Source organism: Maylandia zebra, linkage group LG14 (genome assembly GCF_041146795.1).
Source record: "Maylandia zebra isolate NMK-2024a linkage group LG14, Mzebra_GT3a, whole genome shotgun sequence".
NCBI lineage: Eukaryota > Metazoa > Chordata > Actinopteri > Cichliformes > Cichlidae > Maylandia > Maylandia zebra.
The window spans coordinates 27195367-27222916 of NC_135180.1; the positions used below are offsets into that span (position 1 = coordinate 27195367).

General features: G+C 42.0%; 1 protein-coding gene across 4 annotated transcripts in view; it reads left to right on the forward strand.

The window, feature by feature from the left end:
- Window positions 1–27550, forward strand: part of esamb (endothelial cell adhesion molecule b) — a 60253-nt gene that overhangs the window by 21821 nt on the left and 10882 nt on the right. For 2 of the 4 annotated variants that reach the window (XM_004558120.3, XM_004558121.3), the window contains exons 2-4: window positions 23817–23962; window positions 24748–24949; window positions 25365–25520. In XM_004558120.3, the coding sequence (XP_004558177.1) occupies window positions 23817–23962; window positions 24748–24949; window positions 25365–25520 (504 nt within the window). Of the gene's footprint in view, window positions 1–21890; window positions 22261–23816; window positions 24634–24747; window positions 24950–25364; window positions 25521–27550 lie in introns of those variants that run through there. The other 2 variants (XM_076873281.1, XM_076873282.1) reach the window with 2 other exon arrangements.

Sequence of the window (27550 nt, forward strand, 5' to 3'; positions counted from 1 at the left end):
GACAAGTACATTTTCTATTAACCAATGGGCTACATCCAGTTTATGGGCTTCCATCGTTTATATGCAGTCTATGCACGATAACTTTATATTTTTATGAAATATGCACATTTCCACTATACTTCAAATTTCACACTGTAAAAATGTTTTTGGTCACATTCTCAGAAATACAGAAATTTCTGCTCATGCTTTTTGTCCCACACTATTGAATTTTTTGTCATGGAAGTTGTAGGTTTTCAGTTCAGCGTCTTGTGAAAACTAATTTCTGAGTTCCATAATCTGTTGATGATGCATCCCATAACACTTCAGCTTTTGTTGTCGTTGTTGGTTTTTGTAGCACATGGAATCAACATGGAGGAAAATTCACATAAGACAAGGTCAGTGGAGAGCCACGAGTCACGTCCCCTCAGGTGTGGGTGGGAATTAATTGCAGTCTCTTTCTGGACAATTTCATACAGGCAACCTTTGATAAAAGAGATTGAAATGTGTTAATACCTGGTGTAAAAGCAATTATGCTGTGTTATACAGAAAAATAGAGCGATATTGTGCCATGCAATATTGATTTCTCTCCATCTTTTACAGAAAAAGATTATCGATCTGTGCATAATCTTACAGGAGTCAGTGCCTCTCCTTTTCTCCTTTTTCTACTATAATTGACTCTCAATTCAAAGGAGAGTGTTCATGCATGCTACAATGTGTCTTTTGTGTACAACTTTTGTCAATCCCATCTCCCTCCCTGCTAAAGCCAGCTTGGCCTGATAATAAGATTAGAGTGTGGAGAGGCAGCTTAGTGACCTGGTCTAAGAAACAGTGATTGATTATCTGTAAAGCTGCTGCAGAAAGGCAAGGCTGGGAAAGGGGTCTCAGAGCAGAGGGTGGACGTGAGGCTGCGGAGGTGAAAGGGCAACAAGTGCTATTCATATAGCACTGCACGAATGTGTCCAAAAAACCAGTATCAGAGGTTTTGCATAAAAAAAGAACGGTAACTTAACATATTTTAAGGTCAAAGGTATTTTAAGGTCATTTTAAGGCAAAGTGGCAGGAACACATAACTCTAGAAACAGTGGGTCAGACTTTTTGTAAAAGAAATGATGTAATACAGGACTTCTTCCACCATTCATCTTCTCCTCTGTGATTATTCACCTGCATGAATACAACAAAGTAAAGGCTTCAGTATGTTATAGTAGTTTTGGGTTTCTGACAGTTGTGCATTTTGTTAAAATAATACAGGAATATAGTGGTTAGCACTGTCATCTACCAACAAGCAGGTCCTGGTTTCAAATCCACTGATCTGTGTGGAGTTTGCATGTTCGCTCTGGGTACTCTGGTTCCCTCCCACAGGGGTTAGGTCAGTGGGCAATTCTAAATTGATCCTGAGTGTGAACGTTTCTTTCTCCTGATGTGTTGACCCTCTAACACATTGCCAACCTGTCCGGGTTGTACCCTGCTTGTCTCCCTATGATACCATGGAGGGACAGTCTTCACCTCCATGTGACACTGAGTTGATAAGGAGAAGAAAATAAATGATATATATAATATACTCACAAAGTTTGGGTTGAGGAAATGCATGCCGTGAATGCTACTGAAAATCATTTTAAAACCAAACACAGATAAAGTACATGCAGGAGATCATGGTCTCTGTATTCACACTTAAATCTATACAAAATGCCTAAAAAGTCTAACTCTTGACATTAAAACACAATGAAAGGAGGCAGGATGCCCCATGGACACTTACTGGGTGACGCATAGTAGACACATCCAGCTGAGAGGAGGCGTCTGGGGCCAAAAGCCAGAAATGTATCCTGCTCTCTTTCTGCATTTCTGCATCACACTTGTTGAGGTATGACAGAGGAACTGAATCCTGTTTCACTATACATTACAATTTAGGTGCACTTTACAATAATTTCACCAGTTTTGATTTAATCCTCACATTTGAATGAATGCCAGCTGGCATGTACTGAGGCACCAGCTTTTTATTTATCAACTTTGTTTCAGCGAAAAGCAAAGAAGCTCAGGAGGATTACACAAACACCACAATAAATCTCTTTCATGTCTTTGACCATAACACAGAGACACCACACCGAGAATCTCAAGGGAGCAACTGTTCTCCATCTAATCCCAAAAAAGGAGGGAGCACACGTACAAAAGCACAGTTTATAATGCATTCACAGCCAGACCCCCGAGAGGCTTTAAAAGCTTCTCTCGCTTAATCTATCATGTCAGGGTGTGGGGGCCATCGAATCCTTTTACACTTTGATATAATCCAAGCTGATTACAGTCCTCTCACCTCCCTTAAATTACTGCTGTTCTTAATTGTGTTGAGTGCAAGTCGACGTCGACTTTGCCTCCGTGTTGTGTACTGTCTTTTTTCTATGTGTGTGCAAAAAATCATTTAATTCTCCTGGAAATAGAAAGGCTGAGGTTATGGCTGAATTATAATGTCTACCATGCTGCAGCAATTTTTCTGTGCGTGTGTGCTTATGGATCTATTTGTGATTTTCTGTGGATCTGTTGGTGGTTGAAATAAAAGCCTTTTTCAGGTCTTTGAATTTAATCACTCAGTATGTCCTGCTGTCACACGCTGGTAATCTTTCTGTGTCGGTAATCTGCACTTCAGATTGCTGTCAAATTAAAGGACATGTGAAGACTTGACAATCTTGGACTATTCACCCCTAGCAGTCTGCTGAATGTTTGCTAACCAGCTGACTGACTTTAAGGAAATAGTGAAAAAACAGTTCTCCAGAAGTTGATTCTGTTCATCTGGACGTAGCGTTTTGTGGGAGAAACGTTTCGTCACTCATCCAAGTGACTTCTTCAGTCTCAGCTGACTGCAGGTTTCCCCAATCTTATAAACAGTACATTTGCATAATGACTGAAATCAGCCCACTGAAGGAACAATGGGCTGGGAGGACAGTTCCTTAATCGTAATTATGCAAATTCTCATGACCATTGATCAACAACCACTGACCAAAACCTACTGATCAAAGACCACTGATCAATGGCCGTGAGTACCATTCACAGAGAGTTGGGGAATGGCTGCAATCACAGCATTGTAAGATGGCAAAAGATCTACCCTTAGGCCCCCTCCTCGATTCAGAGATGGTCTTTCCCTTTTCATGTAAATGGCCTCCTCAAACCAGCGTTCCTCCCTGTCCAGGATGTGTACATCCTCATCCTTGAAATAGTGTCCACTGGCTTGTAGGTGTAAATAGACTGCAGAGTCCTGGCCTGACGAGGTAGCTCTTCTGTGTTGTGCCATCCGCTTCGCCAGAGGTTGTTTGGTTTTCCCGATGTATAAATCCTGGCAATCCTCCTGGCACTTAACAGCGTACACTATGTTACTCTGTTTGTGTCGGGGGACCCGATCCTTGGGGTGGACCAATTTTTGGCGCAGCGTGTTTTGGGGTTTAAAAGCCACAGAGACCCGGTGTTTAGAAAAAATGTGTCTCAACTGCTCCGATACTCCTGACACATATGGGATCACTACAGGTTTTTGCTTGGGCAGCGGTTGTTCTGCAGTCAGCTGAGACTGAAGAAGTCACTTGGATAAGTGACGAAACGTTTCTCCCACAAAACGCTACGTCCAGATGAACAGAATCAACTTTTGGAGATTTACTTTCCTGGATGATTGAGAACGCATCAAGATGAAAAAACAGTTGTCTTAAGCCATAGCTGATATCATGACACAGCTATTTTGTCTTATTGTTTATTTGGCTTCAAAAACCAATATTTAAAAAAACGACAAAACCAGTGTTTAGCTTTGTGCATTTATTGGCTTAAAAAAGGCTGCCAGCAGTACAAAAAAAAAGATTATCAGTGTCATGGTCCCAGGACCTAGCATTTTGAGTTTGGGGATATTTTCCATTTTGTTGTGGTCTCATGAGTCTTTGTTCTGAATCAAGAGATGATTCTACTTCAAACATTGTACTGTTTAGTCTTGAGTTAGTTTTTTCCAAGTGCCTCTTAGGTCTCTATCTATGTTTGTGGTTCATGGTTTCTTGTGTGATATTATTAGTTCCCTTTGTGTCCTAGTTTTGTCTCTGTCTTGTTCTGAGCATCTCCTGTGGAAGTCAGTCCTGTCTTATTTTTTCTAAATCTCTTAGCCCATGTCTTAGTCCTGGTCTCATTGTTTGTTACTTCCTGTTTTATTTTGATAGGCCCTTGTCTTTGTGTGTTTTTAGTTTTGCTTTCCCTTAGTTAGTTTGTCAGATTTCATTCAGCTTTGTTCCCTGGTGTTTCTCATCTCCTTACTTTACTGGTGTATAAATATTATCTGAGTCTTCCTTTGTTCTCCATTCTCCTGTGTTTTCTAGGAAGAATTTTGAGTTTGGATTGACCTGACCTGCTTATCTTTGTATTTTTGTTAGTCTGCAAAAAAGCTATTTAGAGTTTTACTTGGTGCTTTTGGAGTTTAACTCTGCCAGCCACATAGCCAATGTGACAGCCGGTTAATTGAGGGATTAATAATTAATCAAAGACACCTTTTGGGCTCTTTGTATGGTAATTGCCTGAGTTAATGTGGCCTGAAGCAGGCAGCTAGTGAAAAAAAGCAACATAAATCTACAATAGCGTGCAAAAAAGTCAAAAGCCACCCCTCATTTCTGTATATTTTGTTAGGAAAATGGGAAATAGGTGTTGTAGATTTTTTTTCTGTTCTCAAATATTTAAGAACACACTGGACATCATGCTGAGCTCTGAAAATTTCTTAGCTAATAGCTCTTTGGGAATCACTTTGTTGGTGCAAAAATACAATTATATCTGTAAAACTATGTTATCTTTGACATTTTTCATAGATTCAACTAAGGAAATGGGAATTAGTGATTTTTGTAACATGCTGCTGGAAACAAAGTGCTTAAAGATATTTAAAATCGGTTCTTTATTAAGTTATGTACACACCAGAGACAACACTAGTTCATCCCTAGAGTTATGCGTTTTGCATGCTTGAATGAGTCATCCCATATGGAAAAGAAATAGTAAAAACCTATATGTGATTACTCATGAAAGTGGCCACTTTCTCATTACTTTCATACATTGTTTTAGTAAGTATCCAAAACATACAAGTTTCATTATATAATTTTTCAAGGGATCTTATATCTGTTTTCACTCTTATATGCTTTTCATACAAGTTTCACACAAGACAGATACAAACTTTATAAGATTTATATATATCTTTTCCATATGGGATAGGTCAGCCTTAAGTGGCTAAACAAACAAACAAAAAAATTGCCCTAAATAAGGTCAAGCATAAGGACTGGAGTGTGTTAACTCTCATTCAACCACAGGCTCCGGGTTTAACATGACAGCATCTTTACCAGCAGCAGGGCTGCTCTCCCATTACTGACCCTGCACTTAGGCCATTCCTTGAAGAGAAAATGTCTCTACGGGGATCAATACTGTGTCACATTAGTACAGTAATGCACAGCAGGGAAGTAAAGCAAGATTTGAATTAGCTGTACAAATTACAGGGGCCAAGGTAATTGTGCCTGTGATTGATGAGGATGTCAAACAGATGATAATGAGTCACGTCACACGGCAGTACTGCCTGCAATACCCTGTGAACTCAAACAACTGACTATAATATTTTATTTTTATGTTATGAAAGCACTGTTTCTGAGAAGTATTGTTCCCACTCAAGTAAAGACTGTTCTTAATTACATTTCAAGGAAACCACATTTTCCTCTCCTGTGAAATACTTAAGGAGGTAGATGGGGTGGAGAATACTGGGGGTAGAGAATTCACTTAAAACAATTGTTGTACACTACAATTGATGAATAACAAGATATTTAGCTGTAAATTAGACACTGATGGACATTACCATTGGTATGACTGGCTAATGTACTTTCATGTTCTATCCAAGTTCTATCCAAGTTCTTGCTGAGGAAGCTGAGGCAGTAGACCAGGTCATCTACTAATTAACAGGTTGGTGGTTCCATCCCTGGCTGCTCCAGTCTGCATGCCAAAGTATCCTTGGGCAAAATACTGAACCTATTGTTGCTCTTTCATGTGTTCATCAGAGCGCGAATGTTAGATAGAAAAGCACTTAGGCATAGAAAACAAAGCTTGTCTGAATGTGTGTGAATGGGGAAATGAGGCATGTTGTATAAAGCGTTTTGAGTGCTCCAGTAGAATAGAACAGCACTATATAAGGACCAATCCATTTATCAAATTGCTGTATCTCTTTGTAGGCAGACTGTGCCACACTGCACAGCCATTCACAGTATACTGGTAATGCTGCTTTGTTGGGCTATTTTAAACATAGCACTAGAAGGGATATTATTCACAGCATTTTCACTCAGAAATCAAGAGTTTTATATTCTTAAGCTTCATTTTTCATTTGGACAGGTCCAGGTACAGAACAAATTGCTTTGTTTTAGGAACAGATCAGGTTTTAGGTTAATATAGGTCTTTTCACAACATTTACCCCTTTTTTAGCTTTCTGTTACCAGGTAATGAGTCTAATATGATTGATTGCTCAAAATTATGAGAGAACAGAATGAAAGACAAAAAACTTTGCTCGTGTTAGTTAGATTAGAGTCTTTTCCTGTTGCTACTCTCACCTTTGGCCAGACCCTTCAGCGATTCTGTAGGTGAACATGTGGGTAGGTGGGCGAAAGTGTCAGCTGTATTCATCTGCATAATTCAGACAGTTGGATATGTATGGAAAGGGATGATGCCCAACAGGGTCATCACTACCGACCATCTGATCCTGTCTCTTCTTGATGCCTGTCTCTTTGAAGCTTTATATAATGATTTCTTTTTTTCTTTTTTTTCTTTTTTCTTTTTTTTTAAATGACATCAGAAACAGCAGTATGCGACATTACGTGATGGCAGAGCTTCAGTTCATCCTTTGTCATTTTTTTTTTTTTTTTTTTTTTTTTAAATAAATAGGACAGGGGGAATGAATGAGAGAAAGAGGGGGAGAGAAAGAAAGAAAACCAAAGGGGAGAAGAGACGGTGAGAAGGGGGGGGAAGAGAGAGAAAAAAAAAAAAGAACTCCTGGGTCACCTGTATGGAGAAAAAAAACAAACAAACAAAAAAACAAACAAACAGAGGAGACAGCAAACAACAAAGAGCAACATAATAATAGAGAAAACAAAGCACCATCACAATAAACTAGCTAGTCATAGATATCAATATTTACTAAATAATAAACGATATTGTGCAGCACGCAAGATAGACAGCGCACAGTGTGCTTTGAGGCAGCAGCCAAGAAAGCTTTAGTCCGCGTCTGTGAATACCCATGTGTGCATACCTGTGTGGATCAGCATGCTTGCATTCCAAAGGTTTCTCCATGTAATGATCTGCTAGGGAGTGTGGGGGGGCCACAGCCCCGTCCTCCAGGGTGTGAAGCGGGTATGGAGGAGATCAAAACTCCAGACATCCAGAGGCCCCCAGAATACAAGAGACCATGGAAGACCAACAGAGGGGCAGCCGCGCCACTGTTCCAGTAAGAGCTGAGGAGAGTCCCAGATGAGGGCTCGCCCAGCAGCCGCGGAGCAGAAGTCAGGGGGAGTTGCAGTGACGCGCCCGTGAGCTCCGCCGGCCCCCAGCTGTGCCTGAGTGACCGAGCCCCAGGCCGAGAGGCCGGGGGCACCCCACCTCCAAAGGGGCCCGAGCGAGCCCCAGGCCCCAGGCCCCGACAAGCGGCCGCCAAGGAGTGAGCCGGTGTGTACCCGGACGCCCACCCCCAGACACAAAGAACCACCAACACACCGACACCTGAGGGAGTCCGCCACCGGCAGGGGAAGTGGTGGTGGGTGGAGATAGGCCTCCAAACCTTGGAGGGCCTGAGGTGTCCCCAGAGAGGTGGCGTCTGATACCCAACCTGACATATAGACACAGAAATACAGGCACACACAGACACAAACATCCATTCCCACCCTCATGCTCTCATATGCACTCACTCCACACTCAACCAACGTGGAGACAGACATAAAGAGACGCTGTACACACAATCACACTCCCCAAGCGTACTCTACAAACCGGGTCTAGGTACCCTTGCCCCTGGAGGGGGGAATTGCACCCAGACCCAGGTGGTGTTACCCTTTTCCCTGCGGTGGGGAGAGGCAGACCACCCCGACTCCGCAGCAGCAGGGAGGCCCCACACCCCAGACCGCAGTCGGACGGCCAACTCCTCCTACTAGCCCTCCCGCTCCAGCAGGCCGCAGAGAATGGAGGTGGGAGAAGACTCCAAACCTCCCTCCACCCGCTCATTGTAATGTTGATGCATGTGTGTTCTAAGGTGCAATTAAAACCCAGGAGGGCATGGAGCTACCTGCCAAGGAGCAGCAGGTAAGCGCATAGTCCCTCCTGCTAGCCCTCAATGTCTAAGTGTATTTAAAATTGAGAGGTGGGCAACGACGTCAGGGGTGAGGTATACACCCTGATGGTAATTTGGACTCCGTGATGGTGCCCACCCCCAAGATCCTATATGTATGTGTAATGAGAGTGTGAATAATGTGAATGTCTAAGTTGTGGGATAAAATTGAGGCAGAGGCAGCCAGAAGGGGACGGGGGGGGGGGGGGGGGGTAGCCTCCTCTGCACCCTGGTGACATATCCCCACTCCAAGGCCCTGCATGTGTGGGTGGTTGTGGAGGAGCGGGAAGAGGGAGGCAGCTGGAGATGGGGAGGGAAGGAAGGGAGGGGCAGGTAACCCCTCCCTGGGGCCAGCTCCCCCGCTGACCCCAGTAGGCACTCCCACCCTTCGCGACCCGCCAGGGAAGGGGGGCCCAGGCCCATCAGACCGGGGCCCAGTGCAGTAGCGCCCTCCGGCTCCACAGAGCCCTGGACAGTCCACCCAACCCCACCACAGAGAAAACTGCACCCACCCCACCATCCACACATCTTCCAGACTACATAAGACGGTAAACGCCCAGGCTGAGATCTTCTTCCACCTCTCCTGTATCTCCCCCTCCTGCAGAGAGTTCCTGAAGAGAAGAAAGCTCCTGCAAGATGTGACCATCCCCCCCACCAGTTGAAGAGCCCCCCAGGCGGCTCGACGCACCGGCGGCACCCTGCTCCAGGGCCGGGCCCCCATGCACCCACCCGCCCACAACCCCGGCAACACACCAACCAGGACCCAAGCCCCCGAGGCCCGGCCCGGGCCCCAGCCCAGAGACGGAGCGCCCCCAGAACCTCACGCCCATCCCGGACCCACCCAGGGGCAGCCAGGTTGCCAGGTCAGTAACCCACGTCCGTCAGCACAGACCCTCCCCTAGCCCCACTGCACGCAGCCGCGAGGAAACAGTCACCTGAGAGCCAACAGAGCCCCCAACCGGACGTGACCGCTACCCCGGGTTGAGCCCCCCAAGGAAGATGCCTCCGGGGAACCCCCCGACGCCCTAAGCCTGTCCCTACCCCCTCACCAATCACAACAGTGAAGGCGGGACCAAACTATGACCCCCCACCCCCACTAGGTGATGGAGCTGATAAAAGGGGCCCAGAGCAATTGATCTAATGTGGTGGCAGAGGCTGTGTCAAGACTAATGTAATCTAATAGATAATTTCTATATTGGTTAGAATTAAGATTATTTTTATTTTTCCAGTTCATGAGGACTGTTTTCTTGGCTATGCATAGGGCAGTGAAGATCATATGGGCTATATTCTTTTCTGAAGTGACATTATCTAAGCTGCCCAACAAACACACTAAGGGGGAAGTTGGAATGTTACATTTCAGACACTTTGATAAGTCTTCACATATCTCGCGCCAAAACTTTTGCACTGGTGGACAGAACCAAAGAGCGTGGATGTAATTGTCTGGTGTATTGCCTTGACAGTGTGAGCAGTTGTTGGAAGATGTAAAGCCCATCTTGAACATCCGATGACCTGTATAGTGCACTCTATGAAGTATTTTGTATTGTATTAATTGCAGACTGGGATTTTTAATTAATTTAAAAGTTTTTAAGCAAATCTGAGACCAGAAGTTTTGGTCTAGGTTGACTGATAAATCTGCTTCCCACTTTGCAGTAGGAAGGGATATTGATTCATCTAATTTAGAAAGTGTTCTGTATATTTTAGATAATAATTTGGGGGATTTAAGAGTAAAAAAATGTGCCGCACTTAGTGGTGTTTGTAATTCAACTTGACTGAGGTTAAATTTCTTTTTTACTATGGATTTAATTTGTTGATATTCTAAAAACCTTGTCTTGTTGATCCCATATTGTTCAACTAGTCTGTCAAATGGAATAAATTCTGTTCCCTCTAATATATGTTCTAAGTATTTAATTCCTTTACAACTCCATTCTGGGAAATTAATCATATTATTGTTTTGTAATATGTCAGGGTTATTCCAGATAGGTGTACGTTTGCATGGGATTAATGAAGACTCCGTTATTTTTAGAAACTCCCATAATGATTTCATTATATATTCAAGTCCAGTTCGTTGTTAAAAGCTACAGACTTTATACACACTTTTGTTGTGAAATAATAAACTACTTCAAACTTTGACTCATGTGTGCTCTACGGGAATGCATGAAGTGATTTATATTACCTATCTCCTAGATACATGTTAAAATAGCATGCTATAATTAGGATTTTTTAAAATATAGATTCAGCCTATGTAATGGCATGTCCATCAGGTGTTAATTATTGATCACTTCATTTATATGCTTAAGGTAAAGATAGACATTGAGATATAGGGCGTATTAGCATATTTCAAATGGGACTTTTATCCTCAAAAGGATAGTTGTGTGGTGTGATAGTTTAGCGATTTTACAGAGGTTGGATTTTTTTTATTAAAGGTTTCGTATGATATGAAATTACTTTCATTTTTTCCACCAAATGTACAGGTCAAAACTGAAATAAATAATATTTGCATAGTATTGATGGATCAAAGAAATGTTTTCCCAGCTTCCCAGTTTTAGAGAGCTTAATTGGCTTTAGCTCATTTTATGTGGCACAACTGTTTTGGTCACTACAGTACACTACATGGTACCTACAAAGAACTAAGATTAGTATTTAGAAAATGAATATAGCAGTTCACTATAATGATCTAAAGAGCCAGAGCTAAAATAAGCGAGAATACTGGACTTTGGTTTGTCATATTTTCAGACATAATGCCATAAACTGTGTGTGGAGCAGGCAGGATTGGACCGAAAAGCAGACTCGCCAGGCAGGATTTAACACAAGAACTCAGATTTATGGCTGGACTGTCAAAGAAATGCAAAACTAATCTAAACTGTGAAGCTTGAAACCTGAACTAACACATAGAAATACACAGTTAGGAATGAGGGAGAACACGACACTGGACTGAGGGAATCCCTGAACATGGAACGAAGACCTTCACAATAAAACAGGAAATGAAGGAATGCAAGAATCACAGGGAATGAACACAGAGGATGAATACAGACGAGGAATACAGGCAGGCACACACTATAAATACACAGAGGGACACTGGGAAATCACACACAGGTGGGAGACACAGCTGGACCTGATTAACCTGACGAGACAGGGGAACACTAACACCAGGGGCCAACAGAGGGAGCACAAGCCCAGAAACCCAGTATCCAAAACCCCAAAATACAAACCATCCCAAAACAGTCCACAAATAATAATAATAATAATAACAACATCAATAAATACACTAAACACAAAATCACTGAGTCACGGACCATGACAGTTACTCATTCAAACTAGTCCAGAAAACTACAAGGTTCATTGACATCTGCAGATACGTGGTCGTACATTGATTGAGGGAGCGCTTGGTTTGCTTTTGCTTTTGCTTTGTCTTCTTTTGGTGGCGTGCATATTTTCAGTGTCACTCGATCATCTTCACTTGTGGGAAGCTGAAATTGTTATTGCGATTAATATGAATTGTGCGACCCTTGTCTGCAAAGACTTGGCAGTTACTTACCGAGTGGCAGTAAAACATGAAAAAGTGCAATGCAAACAGGAAACAAAGACTGTTTGCCTTCAAAGTAAGAGTTGCACCTTTTGAAACCTTATGGTGGAAGTGGTACGACATTTTAAAAAAACTTGTGTTGAACTTTTTCAAATTTCACTAGCGTTTGGTTGTAGTTAACCACTTTTTGGAGATAAGTTTACATCTTTCATGCAAACAACAGTGAATTCAGCAATCTACTATCAACAAAAGGAGGATTCTGGTGCAGTACCTTCTTTGTGGCTGATTTCACCTAGCAACAGAAAACAACCACTTGCCAGTCGGCTTTTTTCCTTAGCAACTGAAGATTGACAGTGAGTTGCCAACTGGTCTCTAGGCCTGTGTGGCTGATAGCCACAACATTTGTTAAATGCGTGCTTTACACGTCTGTTAAAGGCACATATTAAAGGCAGAAGATGTGAAGGCAGATGTGGTCTGTGCATCAGTTAAAAGGCTCCATCCTGCTGATCACATTGATTAGGAACTTCAAAGTCACATATATCGATTGGATTGCACTTCAAAAAAACCCTGTGGTTAAGATTTGACACTTGCCCTAAGTCTGTCTGGTAAAAGTTGAATTCAGGACATCTTTTTTTCTGTTTATACCATGGCCTTCTGAGTCTTAAATCCTGCTTTCAGGTTGACATCTTAAAATCTGGGAGAATTTTAAACACAGACCTTTGGTGTCTGGGGTCTCTGAGGAACCACTGTAGCATAGGCTTATTATGCTTTGTCAAGAAATTCTGTGATCATTACTAACTGTAAACCTGTAATAACCTGTAAATACATCAGCTACATCTATAAGTGACCATATTGACACATCTGTATTTAAGCTGATACGAAGAGATTCATCTAAATAGTGTTAGTGCTAAAAAACTCAAACTGTTCCTTAATAAACAGACACGAGAAAGACGACTGTTCCAGTCTCCAGAAAGTGAAAGCAGCATCTAATTTACTTCTCACCCTGCACGTCCTCCTGTGATGAACTTGTGAGGCATCTGATGTTGTATACAGATTATGAGCCTCATCCTGTAATTCCTCTCAGCCGAGTGCTCAGTGGAAATCTGAAATCAGATCACTCAGCTTCTTAATTACAGTCTGACTGCATTAAGCCCTCCCCGTGTCCCACAGGCAGTAAAGTGGCAAGAGGGGGCCTTAGCCGTCATGTTCGACCCTGGACTTGTTCAGCAGAGGCCCTTTCAGCCCTCACCCTGTCACTCTTGTCAGCACAGCTCGCCTTGTGCATGGTAACACATGACAGATCTGGGAGATAGAACAGCCAAGCCTCACCCTGCTGCCACACTAATGGTTTATAAATATCTTCTTCAAAGAGCCGAGATGGTGTGAGGGGTAGCATGGTGGTTATGGGCTCTGTTGTGGTGTAACATTGCAGACCCATTTAAGCTCTCAGCTTGCCTTTCATTCCCTGCCACGAGGACCCAAGAGCTGGCTGGAAGAGGGGTTAGGAAGTGCACTGCGGGACTCGAGATGGACAGCTGGGATGAAAAGGCTTCTGGCTGGCATCCGCTAATTCAAATCAGACAAACCAAGTCACCACAACAGCTACTGTGGTCATATTCAGCTAATTTTTTTACCAGTTTGGAACATTTATACAAGTGATACATTAATGCCAACATGTACAGATGTTACCCTTTTTTTTCAGTTCAACTTGCATAAGTCACAGAAGTTGTCCTACAATAGAAGTCTTTGTTTTCCCACATAAACACCTATATCCCCTGTGTGAGCGGTATTTGCATGTGATCAAAGCCTCAGCCCACTGCACCCTCCTTCTTTCTCTGACTATAGAAAACTGTTCCTCTGCTTCCCAGTTTCTTGTATTGCGCTGTGTTCACAAAAAAGAGCATTGCGGTTAAATTTTCTGTATGTCAGGGCTGTAAGAAGACATGTAGGGCTTTCAGGATAAGAGTCAAAGGACAAAAAGCCAAGCGTGTGCAACGGTTCTCTGACTGACCTGTTGTTACACTCCTTAAGAGAGGAGGGGAAAGAAGAGAAGTAGTACGGTGAAAATTTACTGATCTCTATTTAGTTTTCACTGATGCGAGCTTTGTGAATAATGATTATTATCAAAGGTTGTAATGGTAGTAATCTCATTTTAGATGATTTAAGCGTACAATATATCACGCAGCGTTTGCCTCAGTGCTTTAGAGGCAACTGATCCTCGTATTTACCTTTGTGTTGGCAGAATGCAGTGTCAGAGAGGACATGAAGGGTCATGGCTCTCCGGTTTTTATTGCTTCTCATGTTTATGTTTAAAGGAGTCTTTTTTCAACTGATACTGACACCCACTGGCTACGTTATTACGTACAGCTTGCTACACTAAATGGATCAAATTCCTTGGCCAACTACACATTACACCTACAGGAGCTTTTTAAAGTTTTTGTGCTGACGTTAATGCCAGAGCAGGTTTGGAACTCGGCAGTTACTGAGTCAAAAGTTAAAATAGAAAAAGTCATTAATAGAAATCATAACGCCAAAGATGTCTTTTACCCCGTCGAGTCAATTACCAGCCAAACTGGGAAACATACAAGTATGACAGTGTGGTGGCGGGAATATAGTTACGTAGGTTTTTCTTGATAACCATAATGAGAAATGATCCAGAGCCACATTCTTTGAATTAAGAACATATTTAAAAATGGTATGTAAAAATCTGTGACTTGTTGAACTCGGGTCTGCCATAAGTTGTAGAATGACTGATGCTCCACCGCCTGTCACTCTAATGTCATAACGCAGACTTTTCGTCCCTCTTAAAAGTGGAAAATAGCGCTCAATAATTTGGATTAAAATAAACGTAACTGTGGTTTTTCTGACTGATTTAAATTTACAATTTAATCTTTTAAAGTCAAACCCAGTTTAATCCTCAGTTCAACAGCTTTACATGAGATGGCGCATACCACAAGATAACATAAAAAGATGGTGATAATCACTTAAACTTTAACTTAACATTAGGTTGGGTTAAAGTTAACCAGAAAACTTTAATACCATTTTAACTCTTTGGTCAGCCTGGCAGTTAGCTTAGCTTAGCCTAGCCTAGCTTAGCTTCCGCCTGCTTTAAATATATGGTTAATGCTCTAATTACAGTGGATACTTTAATCATAGTGGACAGTATTATTTCTGTGTACATGGGCCACAATCAGTATGTAGAGGTTTCTCATGTGATATCATGTGGAATTTGTTCGAGAACTAGTTAGGAAAAACCAGAAACCTCGCTAAGTGAAAGTGATAGCAAAGCGCACACTGCATCAAAATCCTTCTTTTCATTGTTTTGGTCACTATCAGATTGTTGTGGTTGCCTGATTATCAGAAACAGAAAACATAGACCTTAAGTAAAAGCCCTGCAGCGCTGTAGCCAACAAAAAGTGCAGCATTTCCTTTTAAGGTACCTAGTCTCTGTTTCTGGTTTTCATCATACTTTTCAAAGTTTCACTCAAAGTAGAGGATGCAGTTATTGTTGGCTACCAAAGCAATTGCAAAAAGGTTTTCCTGATCCAGTGGGGGCAGTTTGACCAGTTTGGTTGCCAGATTGTGACAGACTGGTTTCTAGGCCTGTGTTAATGTTTACTTTCACCCGAATATTTCCACATTCACTCAAACTAAATTTAGTCCAGTGGGAAACAATGCTGCATGTTCTCAGCTGCCACCTTTCTAATGTGAGTGGGCCGCTGCTTCTGCTACGACCTCAAGGTGATACTGTAAAAACAGTCTTCAGTTTTGCATGTGTGTGTGTATATTTGTGTGTGTGCATGACTACACATGTGTCTGCTTTTGCATGTGAGAGTAAAACGACTTTGCTGTGAGAACCAGAGGGAGGTTGTGGGAGTTGGGAGCCATGTGTGCGAGGAGAATCAATTTAAACACAATCAAAAGTTAAGAGGGATTAAAGCTACTGTGATGAGATAGCACACTCAAAATGGTTTAAAATAGCTGCAGAGATTACACTAATGTAATCCAATTTAAAGGAGCCTTCCCCAAATATTTATTATTGAAGCACCATCTGCTTGAAGCCTGTAGGGTCAGTCCAGTATGCAGTTTTACACCAACAAGGCTATTTTGTTGTCCTACATTCCTGCTGGTCCTGTCTGTCAAAAGACAAAATCAGAGAATAACCCATTTTTTTCTGGCTCCGCTTTAATCTTTGTTCATGTTTGTCCTTGTTTGACTTTTAAAAAAAAATCTGGAAAATCACTTTGCAATGGCTTTCTCACTTGCTGAACTTCTCGATAAAAGTAAAGCTCAAGGTCATTGAGATCTGTTAATCAGCCAGTGTGATGAAAGATTGTAATGAGCAAAATGAGTCTGGTGTTTTTAATTATTTATGTTCAGATCAGCTGTGAGTGCAAACATATGATCTCCATTTTAATTAAACATGTGGCGTAAAATATATCACGCTATACATTGGGAAATGATGGAAATTTGTCAGCTGTCACTGATTTTTTCATGTGGCTTTTGATTAAGATACTTGTGTTTGTTTATTCCCCAAAACATGATTTTTAAGCAGTTTTCCAGAAGGTTTTGCTTGGTATATTATTAGTATAATATATGTACAGTAACATAAAACTGCATACATAAAAATGAAAGACTCATTTTAATCTTGTTTTCTCTTTTCAGGTAGTATCAGGTATAAAAGGAGTTGTTATTATGTATTTTTCTGTTTCTGAGAAACACCTGTGGTTATATCACCTCCACTATGGCAAATCTGAGTAACACACACAAACAGTCTTTGAGATGTTTAGTCAACTGGCTTTTGGTGTCTTACAGTTGTCCTTTTCAGCTGAGTGTATAGAGAAGGTCTACTGACTAAGATCTTGTTGACTCTTCACTGTGGGTATAAATAAAATAGGAATATGACTCTTGAAGACTTTCCAAACGCTGTTCTGGATTAAATTCTGAAAATTACTGAAAGTCACTTCACAGATTTCAAACTAACCATATTACAGCCGCTCCTTTTCAGATAATCATTTGTGGGAGAATGATGGCAATATGTATCACATAATATAATAAGAAATTATAATGGAATTTGGACACTTCCCTTAGATTACTGTATACACTCACTAGACACTTATTACTATGCCTTACTAGTATCAGGTTGGGCCCCTTTTGCCGTATAATTCTCCATAGAGCTGTGTGGTGTGAATAAGGCACGGCGGGACCACGGGTTGTTGCTTTGAGCCATTTTTATTCGCGCCAGCTGCAGCTCACAGGCTGGCAGCCGCACATCACACCACAACACAATCCTCCACCAACCCATGAGTCCCCATGTTTTAACAGGCGGGTGTGATTGCGGATGCCATGGAGGTGCGTCCGCACGGCACCACCGACCACGCCTCACCACAGGGCTGTGTGTCTCTTCCGGGGGCCGGCCACACCTCCAGTGGTGGCAGCGACGCTGGTCCGGAGGCCGGCCACCTGACAAGCCGGCACGACCCTGCAGACACAGTCGTGAGCCCCTGCTCTCGGGCGGCTGGACCAGCATCCGTTGCTCCGGGGCAGTCCGTGCCTCAACCTCGCACCCGGATCGAGCAGGCTCCACTGGCGCGGGGACCTCCGTCTCCCCACATGGTTCTTCCACCGCTCCCAGCTGGAGCGGACCCTCGTACACCTCCATCTCTGGCTGGAGCGGCTCCTCCACCTCCAGCGGGCACGGACCCTCTGGCACCTTGTCCACCACTGGCTGGAGCGGCGCCTCCACTGCTCCTGACCCGCTCCCGTCCCCGTGTTTTAACAGGCGGGCATGATTGCGGATGCCGTGCAGGTGCGTCCGTACGGCACCACCGACCACGCCTCACCACAAGCAGATTCAACCATGTGCTGGAGACATTCCTCAGATTTTGGTCCATATTGACATGACAGCATCACACAGTTACTGCAGATCTCCTGTTCCCAAAGTAACTCTATTGGATTGAGATCTGGTGACTGTGGAGGCCGTTTGAGTACAGTGAACTCATTATCATGTTCAGTACACCACTTGGAGATGATTTGAGCTTTGTGACATACTATGTTATCTTGCTGGAAGCAGCCATCAGAAGATGAATAGGTATGCTGTGGTGTTTAAAAAATGCCCAGTTGATATGACGGGGCCATAACTGTACCAATAAAGCATCCCTAGCATCCTCTTTGGCCACACTAGTCATCTGCATGCCTTCTATTGGCGACTGTCAAGCCTTTGAGTCGCCGAGCAGCTGAATAGGGGAATAATGTTGACACGCTCGCTGTTTAAAACGTTAGTCAAAGTTCTCCTTTATTTGTTATCAAATCCTTAAAATCCGTAGAAAAACAGTGATCAAAAACATTCCAAGCTTGAGCGGTCAGCAAAAGTCGACTTCCCCCATCACCCACTCATTCACAAAATTTCCCTCGGGCCGTGAACAGGTGATATAGCAATCACTATTACTGACACCACGTGACCCAAAACTACGCCTATCCACAACACCTTCTATTGGATTCAATCCAGTCAATCTTTGGATGGACCGAAGTGGCCTTCGTCTTTTCCTCCTGCCTGGCAGCTCCGTCTTCAACATCCTTTGTCTCATAAATCCATTATTTCTCCTCTGCACATGTCCAAACTTTCTCACCCTTGCCTCTGTAACTTGTCTCCCAACTGCTCAACTTGAGCTGTCCTTCTGATGTACTCATTTTTAGTCCTGTCCATGCCGATCATTCCCAGTGGAAATCTTAACATCTTCAACTCTTCCATCTCCAGCTCAGCCTCCTGTTTTTTCCATTTTTTTTTATCACCGCCGTATCTAAACCATACATCACAGCAGGTCTCACTACTATCTTGTAAACCTTCCCTTTCATTCCTGGTTCTCTCAGTCTGTCACAAATCACTCTTGACATTCATCTCCACCCACACCTCTCTGCCTGCACTCTCTTCTTCACCTCTCTTATACGCTTGTCTCTCACTTAGGATGCTTGACCCCAGGTCTTTAAAATCATCCACCTTCTTTGCCTTCTACTTCTCCCAATTTCATTTATTCACTTGCCTCCTCTTCATTTACATACATGAAGTGCTCGCAGATTCAGCACCATATGACCTTCGATTTTCTGTTTTGTGTTGCTTCAGGGCATTTTCAGTGGTTTTATGGTTTTAATGAATGTAAATGAAAGAAACAACAGATTAAACTAAATATGTAAGAAGGTCAGTGGTTCTGACTGACTCCTCCAGTTTTCTATAGATAAGAGTTGTACACATTAAATAGGTGGTTTAAAAATGTGCTTGTGTGAGTTGGTGAATGTAACCTACAGCATAAAAGCTCGTTGAATGGTTAATAACATTGGAATAGTGATTAAAAAAGGTCATGAAAATGTGAGATTGTGTTTACCGTCTAATTAAAATTCAAATATATTGTTTGTTAGGTCATTTTACAGCTAAAGCCCCGCTCTGCTGTTTTGATTATGAAAAAAGGGGGGGGAAGAGGTGGAAATCAAGAGTTAATATCAGCCTCAGCTAAACCTTTAGCTCCAGAGAGAGACTCACATGAGGGAAAGACATGGGTGGAAGCAGAGATTACTCGGAGAGATAGAGTAAGGCTGGTTAAAGAGGATCAGTTTATCTTCACACAGGCCTACATGGCTACCTGAGGGCTTGGAGGTGGAAGGCGGGGGGGCGACTTTTAATCCTTCATTTGATCATAACACAGCAAAACTAGGTTTGGATGCCCTGTTAGACATGCTAATTACACATATCTGAGTAAGTGAGGCACTAGTTTGTGTATTTTTAGACACTTGCTGAGGCTGCTTTTTCAACATTTCATTTTTATATAAGTCTGTGATTACTTACTTACTGCGTTGCATCTGTTTACAGTTATTTATTCATCTGCTGGGACTTAAATTTAGCTGCTCTGGCGAAATGATGGTTTCCACTGGGGTTTTAGCTACCATCAGAGGATCTCTGGTTTCATATGAAAGTGCTTCCCCCTATGGACGACTGTCGGTACTACAGGAAACACATTTGGTCTCCTAATTGTGCTCCAGCTCCAGCATGCGTGATATGGTTGACTGGGCTTGTTTTTCTATTCTGTTTTGTTAGTACAGTTTCGTTGCCATCTGAAATGCTTTTGCAGCTGAGAATCCACCAAGATGCCCCTCAGGAAAAATAATAATATTATATATTTTTTTAAATGTTGTTTATTCATAAAGGAAAGAATCCTATTAGCAGAATCAAAGCGTGGCTAGGCTGAACAATAGCCTTTAGGAAAATATAATTAGGGCAAGGTTAGCTGAGGCTACCTAGTCTCATTTCCTCCAGTATCCTCTTTTATTAGTAGCTTTTCCAGATTTTTTACCTCTGGTGAGGGATTTAAGTTGATTTATATCCATATCCACATGTTGAACAGCCTTTGTATCTGAGTCTACTGACATACACATACAGACAAACACACACACACATACGCACATACACACACACAGACTCATCCCAGATGGAGACAGGCACGGATTAGTGAAGATTTTACTTCATTTAATAAACAATTGAATGACACAGTTCTGAGGATAAACCTGCTCAAAGAAGCACAAGAATAGTCTGGACTTAGAAGACTACAGGTTATTATCGCGCTTCATCACAAAATCTCCGTGTATCATTCAGAAATGCTGTTTGCATGCACTGCTTCTGCAAGCTCTCTGCAGAAATTCATAGCGAAAAGCGACCTGCAGAAAAAAGCTGGTCCTTTCTAATTGGGCCTTTTGTACACGCTGTATTTTGATCAGCATACACTGAGCATGTGACCATTTAGAGAAGTCGGAGATACGCCACACAGCTGCATCACAAACAAGACCATTTATGCAATAATATTACACAATTGTTGCAGCATGTACATATTGCTTTATTGATGGGCATGACAGTAAAGACGATAGCTGGTGGAAATGAAATCAGAGAGCTAACAGGATTTGCGAGGGAAAAATCTATGTTTCAGATCTGAAAATAGATGATTTCGCTGCACCCTGGGCTGCTGTACATTACCAATCAAAAACAGGCTGATCTGACGGCTGATATGGGCATGGCGGTGGTGATGATGATGGCGATAAAGATATTAATCTCATGCACACATGCCCAATAGATGGCTTTACTCCTCAACATGGCTGGCACGAGCAAATGAGGAACAAACAGGAAGAATGTTTTCCTTTCGTTTACATGTCACAGTATAAATCACAGCTTTTGACATCTTTACATGTGTTGATGAAAAATAAAAGCAGGGTAGATCTCCCCTCAGTTGTTGACGTCCCTTTTATCTACAACCAACACTGTGTCCGCATTTTAGCATTCAATATTTATGCGATTAGATGCCAACAGATGATGAGCTTCAGTTTGAGTATGAATGAGCAGCTCTGCTACATCTACTAATTGTAAGCGTGCCTCTGTAGGATTGATACATTTAAGGGTCTTATTAGTTTCAGTACAGCCTACTGAAAGGTCAAGGTTCACCTGTGTATTTGCACATTCACCCAAAGGGAGATCAAACTGCACTGCCCCTCATGTGCACCACGTGATCGCAATCCAAAAAATCCACCCGACATAAGAGGTGTTAGGGTTGGATGCAGGAGTCAAGTTGCTTTCTGCCTTGAAAAATATTTTTTAGATAATTTTCTTCTATCTAATGTTTCTGATTGCATCATTTGCAAACAGGTTCAGCTGAGGTCACCCTAACCCCGTAACCACCCCACAGTTTTGTAATTGAAAAGCCTACATGTTGCTGTGATGATCGTGACCCTGGTATTGGTGGGAGAAATGATCGTGTGTTACATCATATCTGTGTACAGCTGAGCTCTTTTGCTCACATGAGGTGAGAGGATTGAGTCTGAGATTGTTGAGGGATTAGTCAGAAGGACTTACCAGATTCAGAGATTGAGAAATTAAGGGATAGGAGCACCACACTTGCGGGGTCATATTGTCCCAGGAGGAAAAAGAAAGCACTGAGTCACTGCAGGAAAAAGTGCATGTGAAAAAACCCCAAAAACAAGTTCTGTTTCATTTTTTGGTGCTTTATACATGCACACACACTTTCCTCCTTTCCATCTGTGCCCACACCACCACCCTCTGACTAATTCTCCTGCCCCTGCATGGCTTCACTGTGGGAGAGAAGGAAGGCGTGTCTGCATGAACAGATGTGGGGATCTCAGCTGGATGTCTATGGATCATAACGCTGCCTCCCATTCCTCTCTGCTACGCCCTGCCATCCATTTGAGCGAAGGAGGGACACTTTTCACTGTTTCATTTGCAGCATTTAAAGGATATAGCAGCAGTGGGTCTTTTTCACGTCCTTGGCTTTAGTTTTTAAAGCAAGCTCCAAACTGGAGACTCAGACGGGGACCAGCTGCTGGGATCAGTTGATCCAGCTTCAGGTGTCTGGTTCGGGTGACTGGGCACCCTGTGAGTTCAAAAAGATCTCTTTTGTGTTATCGTTTCCCACAACCTGTCTTCATATCACCATGACTGCTTCATTATCATCATTCCACCTCCGTCGTTTCGTCTTTGGTTTCTTTTCTATGTGCAAATGTATTTAAGAGTTTAAGAGGAAGCATTTTCCAACCACATCAGCTTCATCCGAATGTTAACAGTAGTGAGATAGTGGACACTTGTAAATATGACTTTTGGTTGATGAAATTAGTTTGAGATAAGCCAAAATTCTACTTTCTTTACCTCTTAAACCTGTATCAGATGCAGATGAAGAACCAAATATAGCGTTTTAATTTGCATCTTAACAATGAAACATTGCTGGGAGGGGGGGGGGGGGTCAAACGAGTGAAAAGAAAAGCGTTAATATCCTCCAATAAAAATAAAGAGTTACAATTTTCATGTATTGATACGAAGGGTTAAGTTTGTTTTTCTCCTTCACCATTTGCTCGTTTCCCATGCAGAACAGTAGAGACTTAATCTAACTTAATGTAGTGTAAATCTTTTATGAAGGCTAAATTTGAGAATTTAGAGGCTGGGTGTGTGGTGATTTAGATCTTTGTTGATTTGGCAGCACTAATGTCCGCTTGTTTTGCCATAGATAATAACTTAAGAGATACTGATTTAAATTAAAATTGTCAAGAGTGCTCAGATCAGAGAAACTAGAGTAGTAATCTCCACCTTCTGCAATGTTATCATTGAGTTTTTACTACATATGAAGATGTTACAATGAAGCCATTAAGTCATTTGACAATTTTAGTTATTGTTTTTGTGCTGTTCAAAAGTTTTTATGCCGCTAATTTTGGTTCATCCAGTTTAAAGAACGATGAGCATACGCCACTTATGCCACCGTTTACTAGTCCTCCTGTTCTAGTCGTGGCCAGATTTTAGTGAAACTTACTTAAAAATACACAAGTTGTGTTCAAGGTCAACTCACATTTGTCATATGACGGGCAATAACCTGGGAATTGTGAAGGATCATGAGATGGATGAGCTGCTACGTCTCTGATGTTCTGGTTTCCTGAGTAGTTCTTTTCATATTGCAGATCAAAACAATTGCTGCGAAAAAAGATGGTTAAAATCACTCAACTAATATCTCTTACATGGCCATGATGATGGCAGACATTTACAGAACAAAAACAAAAGAAAACGGATTATTGATATTCAGACAACTTAAAATAGAATCAGGGTGATTTTTATACCAAAGTATTATTAAAAATTATTGCTTCAGCTTCTTATATCAGTGAAAGTCAGTGCTGCTTCTCTCTCCCTAATATTATTACGTGAATATCTTTGATATCTTCCATGACTGCAAAATAATGATCTCTTGTTGGAGCCCTGCAAAAAATGGATTCAATCTAATCCCCAGAAATAAGTCGAATAAAACAAACGCAAAAGTTAAACTGACTTATTGTGTTGCCATAGCAACCTGGCTTTCTGCAAAAAGCAGTCAAGGCTGCTGTTCAGCTGCTCCGTCGAGGTCATGATAAGAAGTGCTTTTTAAACCCTTGTTATCACTGTTTTGGTTCCAGGTGACACAAAGAAGGTGGAGTTCCCCAGAAAAGAGATGGAGGTGGTACAAGGCCAGATGGTGGTGTTACAAGCGTGGTACAGCCCCAGCGCAGACACTTCCAAAAACTCTGTCATTTGGTACTTCTCTGGGAACGAGTCCAAGCAGGTGAGAAGGGAACAGCCAAAGCAGTGTAACGTTGTGCTGAATAGCTGCTCTGACCTCTGGTGCAAAGACAACCGAGAGCCTCTTTAAAGGGATTAGAGTAAAGTACGGTTTGCTGGTTGGTTCTCTGGCAAGCGCTACAGAAGCTTTACATCTAATGCAAAAACTATTAGAGCTCAAACAACGAACTGAACTACTTTGCGTAGATTATTTTCTATCATACAATATCAGTTTAAAGACTGTATTTAAAGCTGTGTTTAGATCTTCTTATTGTTTAATTTAAGCAAGAGGAAGAGAGTAATGTTGCATTGCATGACAATGTTACATTCTGACTCACCCATAGAGATTTGTAAAACATGTTGATATGTAGAGATTAGGATTTTTTCTAAAGCCACTGTCTAATTCATAGTGGAAGGAAGAAGGGGAGGGCGTTAGGAAGGACAATATGCCTCTAATGACACTTGAGCCCTACATTGTGCTGTACCTCTCTTACATAGCACACGCTGCTAGTGAACTTGCACATGCCTGCACATGCACTATGTTTGTGTGTGTTTATATGATTAATATTATCTAAACAGTTTCCAATGCCTGTGAGATTATCTCAAACAGAAAATCGGGCTAAAATTCAACATCCACCATCTGTAGATGCCAGGATTATCTTTATGAAGGACATGGTAATCTGCACATCTTAATATCAGGCAGAATTCAAAAAAATGTTCATTTGAATGAAATAATCCATATCGATGTAGTGATGTCTGTGTTTCTGTGGACGTGTTCTCTCCGTGCAGGTGATAAACTTTAGCTCAGGTGAGGTCGGACACGGTCAGAACGAGTTCACAAAAAGAGTGGGCTTCAGTGTGGCCATGCCCTCGGCCAACCTCTCCATCTACATCAATAACACCCAGGAATCCGACTCTGGTCGCTACACGTGTATTGTCATCATCCCCGGAGCTCCTGGCATTTCTGGGGAGATGAGCCTTAATGTCAAAGGTAATGGTCCGCAGCGTCAGAGGAATTTCAAAGGTTAGATGTAATCAGAAAGTCTGCAGTGCAGCTCACACACTTCCTCGGATTTGGAAGTTCAGGCGAAGTAAATGCTAAGCATATTTTAAAGGATTCAGGATTAGACCAGTCTGTCAAAAATCATATATTTATATGAGAACGCACTGTCCACATAAAACTCATCTGCTGTTTAGGGATTCGCTGGGCTCTCAGGTTGTTATGTCATCCTCCAGCAGCAGATTGAAACGTACTTTTTTTTTGCGGCGTGGCTACTGCCCTGAGACATTTCCACATCGCTGGCGCTGCATTACAACTACCATAGAAGTTCACTAAATGGGGCTGCTGGTGTAGCTTCTTATCACACATGTTTTAAGTCACTAACATTATCTGTCCCTCTGCCCAGTCCCTCCTTCTCCCCCAGTGTGCACCATGACAGGGAACCCAGTGGTGAAGGGCAATGTGACTCTGAGCTGTAAGTCCAGTCATGGAAAGCCTGTCCCTCAGTACAAATGGACCAAGGCTGCACCCATGTCTGAGGTCTTCTTCTCTCCAATGCAGAGTAAGTATTTTCCCAGCACGCAATGCCTAAACTTAAATTACTCGTCCCCCCTCCTGCCTGCAAAAACAACTCTCCACCCACTCCATATTTGCTCACTTGATGTCATGTTCATCCTTTCAGGTTATGTTTGCCCAGGTTTTGCATCAGCACTGAAAAAAAAGTCCCCATCGAGCAGTGTGCTCTGGTGATTATACAAAGACTGTAAGGACCTGTTTCACAGGCGTCATACTGTGGCAGGAAAAAGCACACCGATCATTTCAGGTTCCTGCTGTTGTTGCTAGTTTGCTGTGGTGTTTCACTGATGCAACTGATGGAACAAAGCCATCCTTAAAGAAGCTGGTTTCACTTTGGCTTTACCTCAGCAACATGGGTTCAGAATGTCTCCCATTAAAGATGAATTTCTCAGAGGTAAACATGGTAATACCTGAGCAAAAGTGTTTTTATTTCTATTATTCATTAACTTAGTGTTTCACAACAGGAAGAGTTATTCAAACTAATTTCCAGAAAGAGTTATCATACTGAGAATACAATAGGATAGCGGAAACTCTTCCAGTATGTTGGACCAGGTCACTTTCCATATTCCGCTTAATTTTCTGACTGTAAATCTCTATATGCGTTTTCATGCTGTGTCAAAAATGAAAGACCAGAGGAATTCATAGCCTTATAGAAACTGTGCAGCAGTCAAAGACAAGAAGGGAAGAGCAAGTGCTTTGATGCCCTTTTCCCCAGTATTTTGCCTCTCAGCCATCACACCAAGGTGTTTGGGTTGTTTGAAGCCTGAGAACAGGAACTAAACAAGACCAAAGAAAAATAGCCTCTGCTTGGGTTTAATGTTATCCTGAGACTTTCAAAATAATATCATTATTAATCATAATCAATAAGTCAGCTATTTAACAAAAACTTTGAATTAACTGTTGAGGAATTACAGATATTTTTTATAGTCTCCCATTTTCAGAGGATCAGAAGCTGTGTTTCCTCCCTTAAGATGCTCTGCTAAGCCGTTACTGCTGCCACCTTCAGTTGTTGCTTGTTTGCACCTCTCAGCCTCACATTTATTTTCTATACCCAATTTCGTTGCCTTGAGATACTCTTGGGATGCTTTTGCAGTTTGCTTTTGGTCATCATCCATTTGCACTTTACTGCCTGATCAGTTTTGCAGCATTTGGCTGAATTTGAGCAGAGAGTGTAGCAGCAGTCACATCATCAAAAAACAATAGTGACCCAGTTCCACTGTCCACCTTACATGCCCACGATATAACCTTGTCTCCACCATGTTTGACAGATCATGTGGCATGCTTTGGATCATAAACTGTTTCTCGCCTTTTCCATATTTTTATTTTCCTGTCATTCTGGTACAAGTTAATCTTGGTTTGATCTGATCAAAGAGGGGGTTTTTTCTGTTTTCAACCATGGAAATAATTCTGTCATCATCCACTTTAGTTGTTTTCTGTAGTCTATGGGCCTTTTGGTCTTGGTGAGCTGATCAATTTGTTTCTTCTTTCTTTCTTAAGATTGTACCAGATTGTTATTTAGTCACTCCTGAAGCTTTCGCTGTTTGATGGGTTTATTCTGTTTTTTTCAGCCTCTCCCACTTTTCCTGAAATCTCTTTGGGCCTCATGTTTAAAATCACCATGAAAAGCTATAAGATATAAATTCAAGACCTTGAAACTTCACATATTACATCTGCTTTGTTTCATGAAATAACAAGAAATCAGCCATAAAACCGCTTGATGGAATTGATGGAACTATTTTAAGCCTCTGAAAATAGTAGACTATGTATAAAAATGGCTGTAATTCCTGAAAAGTTCATGCTAAATTTGTTGTGCAACCCTTTAAATTAAAGCGGAAAGTCTGCACTTCCGTCACATCTTAACCGTTTGATTTTAAATCCTCTGAAGAGGCAAAAGTACAAAAATGTTGTCTTTAATTATGGAACTAACTGTATCTTTTAAAAAAGGGCCACCAGTTGTTATTATGGTCACATACTTAGTTAATCAAGTTTCAAAGTTTAGCAAAATCACACATTTAA